General features: G+C 44.1%; 4 protein-coding genes across 11 annotated transcripts in view; 2 read left to right on the plus strand and 2 right to left on the minus strand.

The window, feature by feature from the left end:
• Positions 1–1529, minus strand: part of LOC116358893 (bifunctional apoptosis regulator) — a 38685-nt gene extending 37156 nt beyond the window's left edge. The window contains exon 1 of the mRNA XM_031811201.1: positions 1340–1529. The gene's annotated coding sequence lies outside the window, so the exon portion shown is untranslated. The remainder of the gene's footprint in view (positions 1–1339) is intronic.
• Positions 1530–1785: 256 nt separating this feature from the next.
• On the plus strand, positions 1786–9226 carry LOC116358894 (zinc finger protein 135-like). The gene is made up of 4 exons (XM_031811203.1): positions 1786–2731; positions 2925–3568; positions 4399–4755; positions 6712–9226. The coding sequence occupies exons 1-3, from the start codon at positions 2299–2301 to the stop codon at positions 4708–4710; spliced, it is 1389 nt and encodes a 462-aa protein (XP_031667063.1). The 5' UTR covers positions 1786–2298; the 3' UTR covers positions 4711–4755; positions 6712–9226.
• Positions 9227–9725: 499 nt separating this feature from the next.
• On the minus strand, positions 9726–17748 carry LOC109881946 (gastrula zinc finger protein XlCGF52.1-like). 4 transcript variants are annotated; one of them, XM_031811200.1, is made up of 8 exons: positions 17633–17748; positions 16842–17031; positions 16705–16764; positions 15809–16222; positions 15450–15556; positions 13974–14167; positions 12064–12232; positions 9726–11952 (listed from the first exon to the last, which is right to left on the minus strand). In XM_031811200.1, the coding sequence occupies exons 1-8, from the start codon at positions 17642–17644 to the stop codon at positions 11674–11676; spliced, it is 1425 nt and encodes a 474-aa protein (XP_031667060.1). In that variant the 5' UTR covers positions 17645–17748; the 3' UTR covers positions 9726–11673. The 4 variants fall into 4 exon arrangements, with proteins under 4 accessions (XP_031667060.1, XP_031667059.1, XP_031667058.1 ...); XM_031811199.1 differs by having other exon boundaries at positions 15438–15556; XM_031811198.1 differs by having other exon boundaries at positions 16842–17047; positions 17633–17718.
• LOC116358892 (zinc finger protein 585B) overlaps positions 17744–18283 on the plus strand; it is a 31001-nt gene continuing 30461 nt past the window's right edge. For 2 of the 5 annotated variants that reach the window (XM_031811191.1, XM_031811194.1), the window contains exon 1: positions 17744–18117. In XM_031811191.1, the coding sequence (XP_031667051.1) occupies positions 18109–18117 (9 nt within the window). In that variant the 5' untranslated portion in view covers positions 17744–18108. The remainder of the gene's footprint in view (positions 18118–18283) is intronic. The other 3 variants (XM_031811193.1, XM_031811192.1, XM_031811195.1) reach the window with 3 other exon arrangements.

Here is an 18283-nt window from a genome sequence, read left to right on the forward strand (position 1 = left end):
TGAGCTGCACTTCCTAACCTCCTGCCCAATGTATGACCATATTAGAGAGACATATTTCCCTCAGATTACACAGATCCACAAAGAATTCGAAAACAAATCCAATTTTGAAAAACTCCCATATCTACTGGGTGAAATTCCACAGTGTGCCATCACAGCAGCAAGATTTGTGACCTGTTGCCACGAGAAAAGGGCAACCAGTGAAGAACAAACACCATTGTAAATACAACCCATATTTATGCTTATTTATTTGATCTTGTGTCCTTTAGCCATTTGTACATTGTTAGAACACTGTATATATATATATATAATATGACATTTGTAATGTCTTTACTGTTTTGAAACTTCTGTATGTGTAATGTTTACTGTTCATTTTTGTTGTTTTTCACTTTATATATTCACTTTGTATGTTGTCTACCTCACTTGCTTTGGCAATGTTAACACATGTTTCCCATGCCAATAAAGCCCTTGAATTGAATTGAATTGAGAGAGAGAGAGAGAGACAGAGAGAGAGAGAGAGAGAGAGAGGCAGAGAGAGAGAGAGAGAGACAGAGAGACAAACAGAAAGAGGGAGAGAGACAAAACTATGAACTGTGTGAGACCCCAAATGGCAACGTATTACCCGCAAATCAAAGTTTATTGGTCCTTTACACAAATGTTCAATGTTATCGCAGGTGCAGCAAAATGCACACCTTTCTAGCGCCAACAGTGCAGTAATATTGAGCAATACACACAATCCAAAAGGAGGGGGAAAAAAACAAGAAATATCACAACGACTACTTTCGACCAGAGCCCAGGGTCCATAGCATAGACACTCCTCCATAGCCCTATGGGTCATGGTCGACATATGTACACTCACTATACTAGGGAATAGGTTGCCATTTGGGACGAAAAAAATGTTCAAATATTACAGAACAACTGGCTTTGAGTTCTGACAATGTATTTTATAGCTAATAACAGGAACCCACTTTTATAGCTTCCTTAAATTGAGTAGTACCTGGCGTTTTGACAGACATGCAGTTTGGCTAACTAAATGAGTTAGTAAACAGGAAGTTACTCAAATGAACACTGCAACAAATGCGTCCTTGTCAACTCCTCAGATCAACTTATACCGACCGGAAAACCTGTTCCTGGGAAAGAGAGGTTCATACAGGTTCTCATATAAGGCTAGCCATTCAATAAAAACAATCATTATTTTAGTTAGCTAATTCTTGACCAAATCACTGTATCTAACGTTAGCTGCTAACTAGTTAGCTAGCCAGTGGCAAACTCCCACATAATTGTGCTAACGTTAGCTACCGTTTGGTATTAAAAACAACATTTGTCATATTTAGTTTCCTACCTCGGGAATAACGGCCGTTGCAACCAAGCTGGAAAATCACATCACTGCCGAATAGATGGTTTTTCAAAGTTAGTTTTGATTATGCTAGCTAGCTAATAAGACAAGTAGACATTTTGCAGAGCAGTCAGACGGGTAGCTAAACAGCTAGCTTCTCATTTCACTTCTTTCTTGCCAGGGGTATATTCATTACGCGGAAGCAAACAGAGCCGACGGGGAGGGACCTATATTTATTTATTTTTGTTGCAAAATGTTTTCCGTTTGGAGTGAAAGGTTTCCGTTACTAAACGTTTTGCAACAGACGAGAGCTTTTGAAGCGGAATCCGCGTAATGAATACACCCACAGACTCGCTATAGGAAAATGATGCGTTCAAAACAACTGGAAACTCGGAAAAATACGAATTTATATATCGTCGTTAGTGATCTTCAGGTCGGAAAGTCGGAGCTCTAGAAAGAGGCTCGAGTTGTTCATATACATTTCCCCCCTCGGGCCTCATTTATTTTCCGAGTTCCCCGTTGTTTTGAACACACTGATGTCGGAGCTTTCCGACTACCTAGTTGTGAGTTTCCAGTTGTTGTGAACGCGGCAAAACTCACACTCTGGTCACGTGAGCCGCGCGGTGACGTACTCATGAGCTAAAAAAAAAAATAACAATATGCTAATGCTCTTCCAGTTCAAAGTTCGCTTGTTTGGTCCTTTCGTAGAATCTGTTTCCTGTTTATTATTTTTCATGGAAAGTCGTCTATCACACCACGTATGTAGTAATTATCATAGTACATGTCTACGATTGCAGCGTGTTACGTCACGTAAGGCGGAAGCTCAAAGAATCAAATGGTTAATGTCAGCTGAACTGAGCATACTGGTTACCCAGAGCAAACTGGCTACATCGGGCTCTAAAAAAGAGCGATCAGTGAACTAACTCTCTATATTGTGCTACATTGAACCTAAACCCATCGTCATCATGGATACTCTCTACACTTATAGATTACTACCACCCACATATACCAACACGAAGGACCCTGAATACAGTTATAGACTAGTGAAGCTCGAACTTGTAGACTGCTGGCAAACTCCAGACCTGAACATCATCATCAAACAAGAGGAGGAAGAGGATAGCGTTCTACAAGTTAAAGAAGAAGAGGAGGAAGAGGATATTTCTCTGCAAGTTGAAGAAGAAGAAGAGGAGGAGGAAGAGGATATCTCTCTACAAGTTAAAGAAGAAGAGGAGGAAGAGGATATATCTCTACAAGTTAAAGAAGAAGAGGAAGATCACACTTTCATGGTCAAAGTAGAGGAAGAAGAGAAGGACAAAGCTCTTGTAGTTAAAGAAGAAGAGGAGGGTGGTTTTACAGTCAAAAAAGAAGAAGAAGCTATAGAGGTTTTTATTTTTTCTGGTATGTACAGATAAATGGGTACGTCCCAAAATGGCACCCTATTCCCTGTAGAGCCCTACATGCCTTGGTCAAAAGTACTGCCCTATAAAGTGAATAAGGTGCCAATTGGGACGCAGACCAATATTGAGTGTTTGCTAGTACATGGCACTGTTTCTTCAGATTTAACCCAGCACTCTTTATTTCCTTGACGCAGATGGAAACTGCAACCAGTGGCCTGTCAGTGGGAAGAGTCCCTCGGTATCAGAAGAACAACAACAACAGACGCGACCAAAGAAACAGCCAAAACAAACCCAGGAACCCCATCACTCCCCTCTGTACTGCCCCGACTGTGGGATGAGTTTTGTCAGCCCTGGGATACTGAACGCGCACCGCAGAATCCACCAGCCCAGAATAATCCACACCACCACCACCACCGGTGAGCCGTCTCACTACTGCCATGACTGCGGCAAGACCTTCGACACCGCCCGCTACCTCAAAAAGCACCGCTTGGTTCACACAGCAGAGAGGACGCACCACTGTTCCCAGTGCGACCGGAGCTTCCTGAGACTCCAGCACCTCAAAGAGCACCAGAGAACCCACAGCGGAGAGAAGCCTCACTACTGCTCCGCGTGTGGGAAGGGCTTCACCAAGGTCCGACTGCTCCGGACACACCAGCGGCTGCATGCCGTGGAGGGGGCCGACGTCGTCCGGGATGTGTCGGAGACGGGGATGAAGGAAGGTAGTGGGGTGGTGATGTCAGCGATGGGGCGGAAGAGAGCGCTGAGAGTTCTGGCCGGAGTGGACTACTACTACTGCTCTGAGTGTGGGAAGAGCTTCTCCAGTGCGGCCTATCTTAAGGTGTGTCAAATAGAATCACTCTCACACTACTGTCTGTTCCCCATCACCGCCTGTATTGACAAGCCTATACAGTGGGCCGGCTTTTATTATTCCAGCACCTACGTTTGTTAAGGATGTGCGTATTGACCACAAACGTTTCCACAGATATCAAATCAAATCAAAGTTTATTTGTCACATATACACATGGTTAGCAAATGTTAATGCGAGTGTAGCGAAATGCTTGTGCTTTCTAGTTCCGACCGTGCAGTAATATCTAACAAGTAATCTAACCGAAACAATCACGCTGACATGCAGTTGCCAGACTTGGCTCAGTAGCTGTCTCTCCCATTGAAATAGAACGAATAGAACGCACCTCCCCCGTTCCAAGTCAATGATGTCATAATGGGTGAAATAGAACGTCAGTAGCTGTCTCTCCCATTGAAATAGAACGAATAGAACGCACCTCCCCCGTTCCAAGTCAATGATGTCATAATGGGTGGACGAACGGTTCAGTTTGCCAGTCCAATTGCCCGGGTTGGAGGTTCCTAGCCCGTTTCGTTCATTCCATTTCTATGGTGTCTCCAAATAACCATGTACAATAGAAAACCTATTGTACATGAAACGTTCAGATAGAAATAGTCTATCTAGAACAAACATGCCTCTCTGACCTGTAGCATACGGAATCACGTCGGCTCTATTCATGGCATTTCTATTCCGCAAAGTTCAACAACCTTTCGGGCTACTGAACGTGGCGGCCCTGTTGTTTCAATTTTGATGAACGATGCGTTTCTTAAACACAAGAGATCCTGTAAAATAAAGTTCTAATATGTAATTCTATGTTTCTGTCTCAGGTGCATCAGAAGGCTCACACAGGAGACAAACCATACCAGTGTGCTCACTGTAAGAAATCATTCAGCACGTCGTGGGGTTTAAAGGTTCACCGGCAGAATCGCTCTGGAGAGAAGCCCTACCAGTGCGCCGACTGTGGGAAGAGGTTCTCGGACCTGCGCAGCCACAAAGCCCACCGGAGCACCCACACTGGAGAGAAACCATACACATGCCCTGTCTGTGGAAAAGGCTTTGCCTGGCTAAAGAGCCTACAGAAACACCAGGCCGCACACAGCAGCAGTGATGGTGGAGTCATAGAAGTACATATAGAATAATGCAGGATATGCTGGAGGGTTTCACTCCAACCCCAATCCAGCAGGGTAGGTACAACTACGGGACAGGAGGGTAGGTACAACTACGGGACAGGAGGGTAGGTACAACTACGGGATAGGAGGGTAGCTCACCAGGAACAGGGTTATAGGAGGGTAGTTACAACTACGGGACAGGAGGGTAGTTACAACTACGGGATAGGAGGGTAGCTCACCAGGAACAGGGTTACAGGAGGGTAGCTCACCAGGAACAGGGTTATAGGAGGGTAGCTCACCAGGAACAGGGTTATAGGAGGGTAGCTCACCAGGAACAGGGTTATAGGAGGGTAGCTCACCAGGAACAGGGTTATAGGAGGGTAGCTCACCAGGAACAGGGTTATAGGAGGGTAGCTCACCAGGAACAGAGTTGGGTTATAGGAGGGTAGCTCTCCAGGAACAGGGTTGGGTTATAGGAGGGTAGTTACAACTACGGGACAGGAGGGTAGCTCTCCAGGAACAGGGGTATAGGAGGGTAGCTCACCAGGAACAGGGTTATAGGATGGTAGCTCACCAGGAACAGAGTTGGGTTATAGGAGGGTAGCTCTCCAGGAACAGGGTTGGGTTATAGGAGGGTAGTTACAACTACGGGACAGGAGGGTAGCTCTCCAGGAACAGGGTTATAGGAGGGTAGCTCACCAGGAACAGGGTTATAGGAGGGTAGCTCACCAGGAACAGAGTTGGGTTATAGGAGGGTAGCTCTCCAGGAACAGGGTTGGGTTATAGGAGGGTAGTTACAACTACGGGACAGGAGGGTAGCTCACCAGGAACAGGGTTATAGGAGGGTAGTTACAACTACAGGACAGGAGGGTAGCTCACCAGGAACAGGGTTATAGGAGGGTAGTTACAACTACGGGACAGGAGGGTAGCTCACCAGGAACATGGTTATAGGAGGGTAGCTCTCCAGGAACAGAGTTGGGTTATAGGAGGGTAGCTCTCCAGGAACAGGGTTGGGTTATAGGAGGGTAGTTACAACTACGGGACAGGAGGGTAGCTCACCAGGAACAGGGTTATAGGAGGGTAGTTACAACTACGGGACAGGAGGGTAGCTCACCAGGAACAGGGTTATAGGAGGGTAGCTCTCCAGGAACAGGGTTATAGGAGGGTAGCTCTCCAGGAACAGGGTTATAGGAGGGTAGCTCACCAGGAACAGGGTTGGGTTATAGGAAGGTAGCTCTCCAGGAACAGGGTTGGGTTATAGGAGGGTAGCTCTCCAGGAACAGGGTTGGGTTATAGGAAGGTAGCTCTCCAGGAACAGGGTTGGGTTATAGGAGGGTAGCTCTCCAGGAACAGGGTTGGGTTAAAGGAGGGTAGCTCTCCAGGAACAGGGTTGGGTTATAGGAGGGTAGCTCTCCAGGAACATGGTTGGGTTATAGAAGGGTAGCTCTCCAGGAACAGGGTTGGTTTATAGGAAGGTAGCTCTCCAGGAACAGGGTTGGGTTATAGGAGGGTAGCTCTCCAGGAACAGGGTTGGGTTATAGGAGGGTAGCTCTCCAGGAACAGGGTTGGGTTATAGGAGGGTAGCTCTCCAGGAACAGGGTTGGTTTATAGAAAGGTAGCTCTCCAGGAACAGGGTTGGGTTAAAGGAGGGTAGCTCTCCAGGAACAGGGTTGGGTTATAGGAGGGTAGCTCTCCAGGAACAGGGTTGGGTTATAGGAAGGTAGCTCTCCAGGAACAGGGTTGGGTTATAGGAAGATAGTTCTCCAGGAACAGGGTTGGGTTACAGGAGGGTAGCTCTCCAGGAACAGGGTTGGGTTATAGAAGGGTAGCTCTCCAGGAACAGGGTTGGTTTATAGGAAGGTAGCTCTCCAGGAACAGGGTTGGGTTATAGGAGGGTAGCTCTCCAGAAACAGGGTTGGGTTATAGAAGGGTAGCTCTCCAGGAACAGGGTTGGGTTAAAGGAGGGTAGCTCTCCAGGTTGATCAGGTCACATCACCTGGATTTTAACCTTTTATTTGAAACCTTTTCCAGAAATGAGAATTGGATTCCAAATGAAAGCAACCGTCTCAGTGTGGTGCCGGAGGACGGGGCTGGACCAGCTGACATAAAACAATTGAAGGGGACAGTTTGATTAAAAGCTTGAAATAAAAGTACAAATCCAGGTCAAAACACAGGGCCCTGATTATAGAAACACAACGTCATGGTCTCTCTTGGATGAGGGAATGCTGTTGTGTCAGAAGGACATCAAAATGTCACATAACACCGGCTGGTAAAGCTCTCTCTTGGATGAGGGAATGCTGTTGTGTCAGAAGGACTGTTTTAATTACATCAAAATGTCACATAACACTGGCTGGTGAAGCTCTCTCTTGGATGAGGGAATGCTGTTGTGTCAGAAGGACTTTTAATTACATCAAAATGTCACATAACACCGGCTGGTAAAGCTCCCTCTTGGATGAGGGAATGCTGTTGTGTCAGAAGGACATCAAAATGTCACATTACACCGGCTGGTAAAGCTCTCTCTTGGATGAGGGAATGCTGTTGTGTCAGAAGGACATCAAAATGTCACATTACACCGGCTGGTAAAGCTCTCTCTTGGATGAGGGAATGCTGTTGTGTCAGAAGGACATCAAAATGTCACATTACACCGGCTGGTAAAGCTCTCTCTTGGATGAGGGAATGCTGTTGTGTCAGAAGGACTGTTTTAATTACATCAAAATGTCACATAACACCGGCTGGTGAAGCTCTCTCTTGGATGAGGGAATGCTGTTGTGTCAGAAGGACATCAAAATGTCACATAACACCGGCTGGTAAAGCTCTCTCTTGGATGAGGGAATGCTGTTGTGTCAGAAGGACATCAAAATGTCACATTACACCGGCTGGTAAAGCTCTCTCTTGGATGAGGGAATGCTGTTGTGTCAGAAGGACATCAAAATGTCACATAACACCGGCTGGTGAAGCTCCCTCTTGGATGAGGGAATGTTGTGGTGTCAGAAGGACATCAAAATGTCACATTACACCGGCTGGTGAAGCTCCCTCTTGGATGAGGGAATGTTGTTGTGTCAGAAGGACTGTTTTAATTACATCAAAATGTCACATAACACCGGCTGGTGAAGCTCTCTCTTGGATGAGGGAATGCTGTTGTGTCAGAAGGACTTTTAATTACATCAAAATGTCACATAACACCGGCTGGTAAAGCTCCCTCTTGGATGAGGGAATGCTGTTGTGTCAGAAGGACATCAAAATGTCACATTACACCGGCTGGTAAAGCTCTCTCTTGGATGAGGGAATGCTGTTGTGTCAGAAGGACATCAAAATGTCACATTACACCGGCTGGTAAAGCTCTCTCTTGGATGAGGGAATGCTGTTGTGTCAGAAGGACATCAAAATGTCACATTACACCGGCTGGTAAAGCTCTCTCTTGGATGAGGGAATGCTGTTGTGTCAGAAGGACTGTTTTAATTACATCAAAATGTCACATAACACCGGCTGGTGAAGCTCTCTCTTGGATGAGGGAATGCTGTTGTGTCAGAAGGACATCAAAATGTCACATTACACCGGCTGGTAAAGCTCTCTCTTGGATGAGGGAATGCTGTTGTGTCAGAAGGACATCAAAATGTCACATTACACTGGCTGGTAAAGCTCTCTCTTGGATGAGGGAATGCTGTTGTGTCAGAAGGACATCAAAATGTCACATTACACCGGCTGGTAAAGCTCTCTCTTGGATGAGGGAATGCTGTTGTGTCAGAAGGACATCAAAATGTCACATAACACCGGCTGGTGAAGCTCCCTCTTGGATGAGGGAATGTTGTTGTGTCAGAAGGACATCAAAATGTCACATTACACCGCCTGGTGAAGCTCCCTCTTGGATGAGGGAATGTTGTTGTGTCAGAAGGACTGTTTTAATTACATCAAAATGTCACATAACACCGGCTGGTGAAGCTCTCTCTTGGATGAGGGAATGCTGTTGTGTCAGAAGGACTTTTAATTACATCAAAATGTCACATAACACCGGCTGGTAAAGCTCCCTCTTGGATGAGGGAATGTTGTTGTGTCAGAAGGACATCAAAATGTCACATTACACCGGCTGGTAAAGCTCTCTCTTGGATGAGGGAATGCTGTTGTGTCAGAAGGACATCAAAATGTCACATAACACCGGCTGGTGAAGCTCCCTCTTGGATGAGGGAATGTTGTTGTGTCAGAAGGACATCAAAATGTCACATTACACCGGCTGGTGAAGCTCCCTCTTGGATGAGGGAATGCTGTTGTGTCAGAAGGACTGTTTTAATTACATCAAAATGTCACATAAGTATGTGACTTGTAATTATATATTTTAGATGTTTATATTCATACACAAATGTCGTTTGTAAGCCTAGTTTTTTGTTCTCTCAGTGTTCTTTGGATGGATTGTGCAACAGGTGATGTCTATATTTGTTTTTTCCGACAGCAAAATGTGCTCACTATAACATGAAGTGTGTGGAGTAATGTTTGGTTTGGATCTGAAATGAATGGATGATGAAAATAAACATGGTCAGTTGTTGCACTCCGATCTGATTTATGTCTTTATTTTGTAGCTGAGCTCAAAGCACATGCTAACGTCTGGTAGCAAAACATCTGATTTATGTCTTTATTTTGTAGCTGAGCTCAAAGCACATGCTAACGTCTGGTAGCAAAACATCTGATTTATGTCTTTATTTTGTAGCTGAGCTCAAAGCACATGCTAACGTCTGGTAGCAAAACATCTGATTTATGTCTTTATTTTGTAGCTGAGCTCAAAGCACATGCTAACGTCTGGTAGCAAAACATCTGATTTATGTCTTTATTTTGTCGCTGAGTTCAAAGCACATGCTAACGTCTGGTAGCATAACAGCTGATTTATGTCTTTATTTTGTCGCTGAGCTCAAAGCACATGCTAATGTCTGGTAGCAAAACATCTGATTTATGTCTTTATTTTGTAGCTGAGCTCAAAGCACATGCTAACGTCTGGTAGCAAAACATCTGATTTATGTCTTTATTTTGTCGCTGAGTTCAAAGCACATGCTAACGTCTGGTAGCAAAACATCTGATTTATGTCTTTATTTTGTAGCTGAGCTCAAAGCACATGCTAACGTCTGGTAGCATAACAGTTTTCCACATTGTCACGTCTTGATATCCGCTTTGAAGCCTTTCAAAAGCAGATCTGGCATTGGAACTGGAGGCGGAGCAAAACCACTCTATTGAGCAGTGGAGGATCTATAGGAGGACGGGCTCGTTGTAATGGCTGGAAAGGATTGACATGGAATGGAGCCAAAACGTGGTTTACATATGTATTGTTTGATATCGTTCCATTTCAGACATTCCAATGACCCAGTCTTCCTATAGCTCCTCCCACCAGCCTCCACTGGTTTTGAGGTGTGTAACCCCCATCCAAAACATGGCTGTAGTTACTAGGTACACCACTTTAACAGATAAAGTGAAAGATGTTGTTTCGTTTCATGACTTATCTTCATTGATTAATTATACTGTATTGACAAATATGGTTTAACGGTAACCTTTACACAAACATGATTGCCAACAGATTTGTCCAAGAGAAACAATTCCCATCATAAACTAGGTTTACATTCCAATTGGCGACAGATTTCCATGTTAATATTCTAGAATTAGCATACATAAAATATGCGCATATTCCCACCAGTGGTGTTTCCGCCAAACTGAATTGTCGCAACAACAAAAAAAATCGGTGCGTGATGACGTAGTGAACGCAAAATGTACTTTTCCCACTTTAGATTTCATGTACCGAATACATTTTTTCAATGTGTTTCCGTTGCATTTTCAACACTACGGATAGTTTTGTCACAAAAACTGTTGCGTTAAATAGCAAATGTTCCTAGTCTGGTTTTGGCACGTGCTCTCGATCCAGCAGCTCACAGAGAGAGTTTGGGTAGGTTAGTCTACAATAAAGTATGTGATTATGGATAAGAGCGAGAATATTTTGATTTGTCAAAAGGCAATCAATCATCGATTATCATATCACCAGAATAAGACCCTCGACATTTATTGGAAAGGAGCATCAAGATCACCGTGCACTTTCACCACCCTGAGAAGTTCATGATTTCTACGTATTTCATCTGTAGCCTAATAAACTGCTTGCTTTCCCCGACGAGTCGTAGGGGAGGACCACACACCACGTCATCGCGTGAGTGACTCCAAATTTACTTCGATATGATGGGTATTATAATATCAATATTTGCACATAAGGCGTTTCCAGCGCCATTTCTCGCATAAATAATTTGACCGACACAAAAAGATCCCATCATGTCGACGCACAAATTATCTGTCGGCATTTATAAAATGGTATCAATAACTAAACAGCTATCATTCTTTTTTTGGTTTATACAGTATGACTTCACACACAAAAAAACTATAATGGAAACGTAGTAAAATGTGTCTTTCAATGTAATGTCAGTTTCTAAACAACCTAAAAAATGTTTTTTAAAAACAACAACATTTATATCAAAATGACCATTTTGTGGACATCTTAAACAGAGCGTTGACCTTGTGTCTGCTCAGTACAACGACAGAACATTCTAATAGACATGTTGACATTGTGACGTCATCACGGAACGAGTAGAGTGCTAGCAAAGTAATGTTCTATCTCTCTTTCCAATGATGTGGCATCCCCGAGGATGATAAATATATATATATATATATATATATATATATATATATTTGAGGGGGCTTCTGAGTGCCACAGCGGTCTAAGGCACTGCATTTCAGTGCAAGAGGCGTCACTACAGTCCCTGGTTTGAATCCAGGCTGTATCACATCCGGCCGTGACTGGGAGTCCCATAGTGCGGCGCACAATTGGCCCAGCGTCGTCCAAGCGTCGTCCAGGTTTGGCCGGGGTGGGTCGTCATTATAAATAAGAATTTGTTCTTAACTGACTTGCCTAGTTAAATAAAATAAAAAAATAAAAAAATGTAATGTCTGTTACTAGTCAAAAAAACAAAACAAAAATCAAGACATCGTTACATCATCACGTGACGTAGAGTAGAGCTTGTCCTCGTCCTCTATGTTACTGAGTCCGCTACGTGTGGTGCTGTGGTCCGGGTTGAACTTCATATGTTCCTTCAGCTGCTTCAGCTGATAGTAACTCTTCCCACAGTCGTAGCAGTAGAAGGGCTTCTCTCCCGTGTGAATCCTCTGGTGCACCTTCAACTCTGAGGACGTGATGAACCGCTTGTCACAGTCGGAGCAGGGGTAAGGCCTCTCTCCTGTGTGAGTCCTCAGGTGCACCTTCAAAGTAAAAAAAATACACAATTATAAATTGTATTAATTAATAAGAATTTCAGTAAATAGCAAGTATTATGTTGTGTAACTGAAATAAAATCCACAACTATATTGTACCTTTAAGGTCCCCTGAGCACGGAAGGTCTTGTCGCAGTAGGAGCAGGCGTAAGGCTTCTGGTCAGAGTGTATTCTCTGGTGGAGCTTGAGGTTGGACAGCTGTTTAAATGCCTTGTCACAGTAGGAACAGCTGTGAGGTTTCTCCTGGCTGTGGATCTTCTCATGGACCCTGGAACAACAGATAATACATGAACACTGGTTAATTACTAGTAGTTATAGTTCACTTGAATATCCCACAATGGGACATTGACTGGTTAATTACTAGTAGTTATAGTTCACTTGAATATCCCACAATGGGACATTGACTGGTTAATTACTAGTAGTTCTAGATCACTTGAATATCCCACAACAGGAAATTGACTGGTTAATTACTAGTAGTTCTAGATCACTTGAATATCCCACAACAGGAAATTGACTGGTTAATTACTAGTAGTTCTAGATCACTTGAATATCCCACAACAGGAAATTGGTTTGTGACCGTTAAAAAAATAATTTAAAAAGACATGACAACATTGAATCATAACAACAGAAACTACAGTTGAATGAAATAAATGACGACATAACGGATGTCGTAATAAAACAAACAGATGACTTAATAATAATGTTTTCTCCAGATAAAAACGTAGTAAATTATTACAATGTCCGGTGGTTATTACGTTATCAGGTGAGTAACACATGGGCCCATACTCATAAAGCATCTCAAAGTAGGAGAGCTGATCTAGGATCAGGTCCCCTTGTACATGTGATGTTGTTCAGATCCAATAGGAGAGCTGATCTAGGATCAGGTCCCCTTGTACATGTGATGTTGTTCAGATCAGATCCAATAGGAGAGCTGATCTAGGATCAGGTCCCCTTGTACATGTGATGTTGTTCAGATCAGATCCAATAGGAGAGCTGATCTAGGATCAGGTCCCCTTGTACATGTGATGTTGTTCAGATCCAATAGGAGAGCTGATCTAGGATCAGGTCCCCTTGTACATGTGATGTTGTTCAGATCAGATCCAATAGGAGAGCTGATCTAGGATCAGGTCCCCTTGTACATGTGATGTTGTTCAGATCCAATAGGAGAGCTGATCTAGGATCAGGTCCCCTTGTACATGTGATGTTGTTCAGATCAGATCCAATAGGAGAGCTGATCTAGGATCAGGTCCCCTTGTACATGTGATGTTGTTCAGATCAGATCCAGTAGGAGAGCTGATCTAGGATCAGGTCCCCTTGTACATGTGATGTTGTTCAGATCAGATCCAATAGGAGAGCTGATCTAGGATCAGGTCCCCTTGTACATGTGATGTTGTTCAGATCAGATCCAATAGGAGAGCTGATCAGGTCCCCTTGTACATGTGATGTTGTTCAGATCCAATAGGAGAGCTGATCTAGGATCAGGTCCCCTTGTACATGTGATGTTGTTCAGATCAGATCCAGTAGGAGAGCTGATCTAGGATCAGGTCCCCTTGTACATGTGATGTTGTTCAGATCAGATCCAATAGGAGAGCTGATCTAGGATCAGGTCCCCTTGTACATGTGATGTTGTTCAGATCAGATCCAATAGGAGAGCTGATCTAGGATCAGGTCCCCTTGTACATGTGATGTTGTTCAGATCAGATCCAATAGGAGAGCTGATCAGGTCCCCTTGTACATGTGATGTTGTTCAGATCAGATCCAATAGGAGAGCTGATCACAGATCCAATATGAGAGCTGATCTAGGATCAGGTCCCCTTGTACATGTGATGTTGTTCAGATCAGATCCAATAGGAGAGCTGATCAGGTCCCCTTGTACATGTGATGTTGTTCAGATCCAATAGGAGAGCTGATCTAGGATCAGATCCCTCTGTCCAGTCATTGTAATCGAAAAGACAAAACGGATCCTAAATCAACACTCCATCTCAGACGGTTTATAGGCCCTGAGTTACCTGAGCTCGCTGGAGGAAGGGAACTTCATGGGGCAGCTGCTGCAGTGGTACGGCTTCTCTCCTGTATGGATACGCTGGTGCTTCTTCAGATGGCCAGACTCTACAAAGGTCTTCCCACAGAAGGAGCAGGAGAACGGTCTCTCTCCGGTGTGCCTGCGCTCGTGGGATTTCAGGTTCCCCGTTTGGGCGAAGCCCTTAAAAATCAAATCAAATTTAAAGTGCATTTAAAATCCCAACACTCTTTTGCCAGAGTCTGGAGTATTTACACTGAGTGCACAAAACATTAGGAACGTCTTGCTAATATTGAGTTGCCCTTAGAACAGCCACACTTCCTTGGGGGCGTGGCCTCTACAAGGTGTGGAAAGCGTTCCACAGGGATGCTGGTCCATGTTGACTCCAATGCTTCCCACTGTTGTGTCATGTTGGTTGGATGTGCTTTGGGTGGTTCAACAGGAAATTGTTGAACGTGGAAAAACCCAGCAGCGTTGCAGTATCTTGACACACTCAAACCGGTGCACCTGGCACCTACCTGGCACCTACCTGGCAACTACCTTCCACCTACCTGCCACCTACCTCAATACTCCGTTCAAAGGCACTTAAATATTTTGTCTCGAGGCTTAACAATGCTTCTTTAACCCGTCTCCTCCCCTTCATCTACACTGATTGAAGAGGATTTAACAAGCGACAGCAATAAGGGATCATCGCTTTCACCTGGTCAGTCTATGACATGAAAAGAGCAGGTGTTCCTAATGTTGTGTACACTCAGCGTATACACCTGGCGACATGGGTACGAATCCTCTCTCTCTCTCTGTATCTGTCTCCCCTATACATTCCGACTCTCACTGTTCATAAAACCTATAAATTACTATAAAATGTATTTTAAATTTGCAACACTCTTTACAATAAAACAATCAAATGACCATCAGTAAAAGAGATTTAATAAAAAGAACCAACCTTCCCACACACCTCACAGACGTAAGGTCTCTCTCCTGTGTGTGTTCTCTGGTGGGTCTTTAGAGATTTAATAAAAAGAACCAACCTTCCCACACACCTCACAGACGTAAGGTCTCTCTCCTGTGTGTGTTCTCTGGTGGGTCTTTAGAGATTTAATAAAAAGAACCAACCTTCCCACACACCTCACAGACGTAAGGTCTCTCTCCTGTGTGTGTTCTCTGGTGGGTCTTTAGAGATTTAATAAAAAGAACCAACCTTCCCACACACCTCACAGACGTAAGGTCTCTCTCCTGTGTGTGTTCTCTGGTGGGTCTTTAGAGATTGAATAAAAAGAACCAACCTTCCCACACACCTCACAGACGTAAGGTCTCTCTCCTGTGTGTGTTCTCTGGTGGGTCTTTAGAGATTTAATAAAAAGAACCAACCTTCCCACACACCTCACAGACGTAAGGTCTCTCTCCTGTGTGTGTTCTCTGGTGGGTCTTTAGAGATTTAATAAAAAGAACCAACCTTCCCACACACCTCACAGACGTAAGGTCTCTCTCCTGTGTGTGTTCTCTGGTGGGTCTTTAAAGCAGCCAGTATGGTGAAGCTCTTGTCACAGTCTGGACAGGGGAAGGGTCTCTCTCCTGTATTGGGTGAGGACACAAAACATATTGAACTTGATTGTCTGATGATTGAATGCCTTTAAAAAAAGGTACATTAGAACGACCTTAAACAATTCAACCCCAAAAAAGTGGACAAAACTTGTGTCAAAACTATTTATTGACCAGATTGGTTGAGAACCCGACTCTTGATTTTTCACTTGATTGAACTTTGAAAATAAATTTAGGCTGAATACTTTCGAAAGGAACCAAAGTAAAAAAATTAAAAATAAAAACCTGTGTGTGTGAGTGTGTGTCTCTTCAGCTCGGCTGGTGAGCAGAACCTCTTGGCGCAGGCCGGTACGGAGCAGGGGTACGGTCTCAGTCGGGTGTGGATGACTTGGTGTTTGTTTAAGCTAACAGTAGTGGATAAACGCTTCCCACACCTAGAGCAGGGGAACGGCCTCTGATGACCGCCTTTGGTCTTGTTGGGCTTAGTCCCTGGGTTTGCTGAGATCTGGGGGCTCCTCTCCTCATCTTCCTCTCTGGATGCAGGGTCCTTGTCCGATGCCCCTCCACTGACAGGGCCAGACCTGGGGTCATTGTTATGGCGGGGGTTGTTCTTGTCAGGGGTGGCTCTAGGGCCATTGTCAGGGCTGGAGTCGTCAGAACTGTGGCTGGTAATGTCAGAAGTGGGGCTTGGGTTGTCATCTGAGGGAACAGAGAAATCTCAGGTCAGATAAGAGGCTTAGTAACGCCATGGTAGCTCCTGTATAGGATATACTATGACTCCTCTGTGATGCTGTACTCACTAGTCTGTATAGGATATACTATGGCTCCTCTGTGATGCTGTACTCACTAGGCTGTATAGGATATACTATGGCTCCTCTGTGATGCTGTACTCACTAGGCTGTATAGGATATACTATGGCTCCTCTGTGATGCTGTATAGGATATACTATGGCTCCTCTGTGATGCTGTACTCACTAGTCTGTACAGGATATACTATGCCTCCTCTGTGATGCTGTATAGGATATACTATGGCTCCTCTGTGATGCTGTATAGGATATACTATGGCTCCTCTGTGATGCTGTACTCACTAGTCTGTATAGGATATATTATGGCTCCTCTGTGATGCTGTACCCACTAGGCTGTATAGGATATACTATGGCTCCTCTGTGATGCTGTACTCACTAGGCTGTGTAGGATATATTATGGCTTCTTCCTCTTCCTCCTTCTTGACGTTGAAGAACCCTGAAGGAAACACACAAGATGTAAATCACGGCAAGTTGTAAATAAACAAATCACAAAGAGAGAGAAGGCAAGAGCACCTGTACTTGGGTGAGCCACACCCCATATCTCTTCCTCCTCTTCTTCTGTTTTCACATGGGCAAAACTCATGTACATTGTTAGGGGTGTTGTTAGGGGCCCACAGTCCTCCTGCTTCACCCCCCTCAGGGTCTGCGTTACTTGGTCCCCATGGATACCTTTGGGCCCAGGGGACCCTGGGAGTTTGGTCTCCTGAGAGAGAAGAAAACTGAAGTGGATTTGTCACTACGATTATTTCCAGACAAAGCATTTTTTGTGGTTACATGTAACTTTCTTTAGTGTGTGTGTATATATAAATATATATTTTTTTTGTAAAAAAAAAAATCGAAGCACATGCCGGCCAGGAAAAGTTGTAATGAATATAGTTGTTCAGTTTAACTCAATTCTTTGGTAGGTACCGGACATATTTTAACATGATTAAGTTTGAAAATTTTGTGAATGGCAAGTTGAATGGCTGTTTCCTGGGCTTAAAGGATAATCGCAATATTCAACTGACTCCTTCGTAAACCCAAATTCTGGTTTATTCTACATCATGCCTGAACACGCATCTCTATACATATTCATTTATGGAAACTACTAGCACCAACATGGTCGCTGCATATCACCATTCTAGCTATTTCACTTCACTTCTGTAACGGGAAATAATAATGGTGAAACGTATCGATTAGACTGCTTCCATCGGGCAAGGAAACTGCTGCTTTGTTCAAAACCGCTGAACTGAGCAGAAAAAAAACATACGTCCACCTTCGAAACATTCTACATGCTATATTGGAGTTTATTGTTATCTACTCACCACCACGTCCATTGTATATAGTAGTGCTCTTTTAAAAAAAGAAGAAGAAACAAACTGGTTGTTGTTTTTCTTCCGGCTTCCGCCTCAGTGTCGTCAGACGTGACCATCTAGACGAGAGTAATCAACTACCGCTTGTGATTGATCTTTTACTTCGGTCTTTTTTACTGTTAAGCTAGCAAGTTTATAGTTGGCCGATGGTCGCTTCTTATCTTCCCGTTTGCTAATACAACTATTCAGCTATGAATTTCGCTTTTGTCTTACGTTCATCGGCCACGGGACTAGGTTGAACGGCGACTTTTGGAGATCACCGTCATATTATGTCCTGGGCAACATCGTAAGACTAACAGGTGAACAGGTTTAGCTACCGTTAGCCATGGCCCTGTCCTGGTTGACATGACAACTTTCCCGACCTGCTGATGATCCGTGTGTCATCCCTGTGATATTCCTGCCCGGTGGACCATCTTAAACATCACAGCATGGATGAGGTGACAGGACATTTGTCGGGGGGTAGTAAACCGCTTTATGGGGGAGGAACCGCTTTCTTTCAATATATATGAGTGTAAATATTTCATGTAGCTAGCTTGCTGGCTTGTCGCCGATGCCAACTAGTGCCTGCTGTCAGTTGAATTGTTGGTTGTAATAACAATGTAG

The sequence above is a fragment of the Oncorhynchus kisutch genome, unplaced genomic scaffold (assembly GCF_002021735.2).
Source record: "Oncorhynchus kisutch isolate 150728-3 unplaced genomic scaffold, Okis_V2 Okis01b-Okis20b_hom, whole genome shotgun sequence".
Lineage (NCBI taxonomy): Eukaryota > Metazoa > Chordata > Actinopteri > Salmoniformes > Salmonidae > Oncorhynchus > Oncorhynchus kisutch.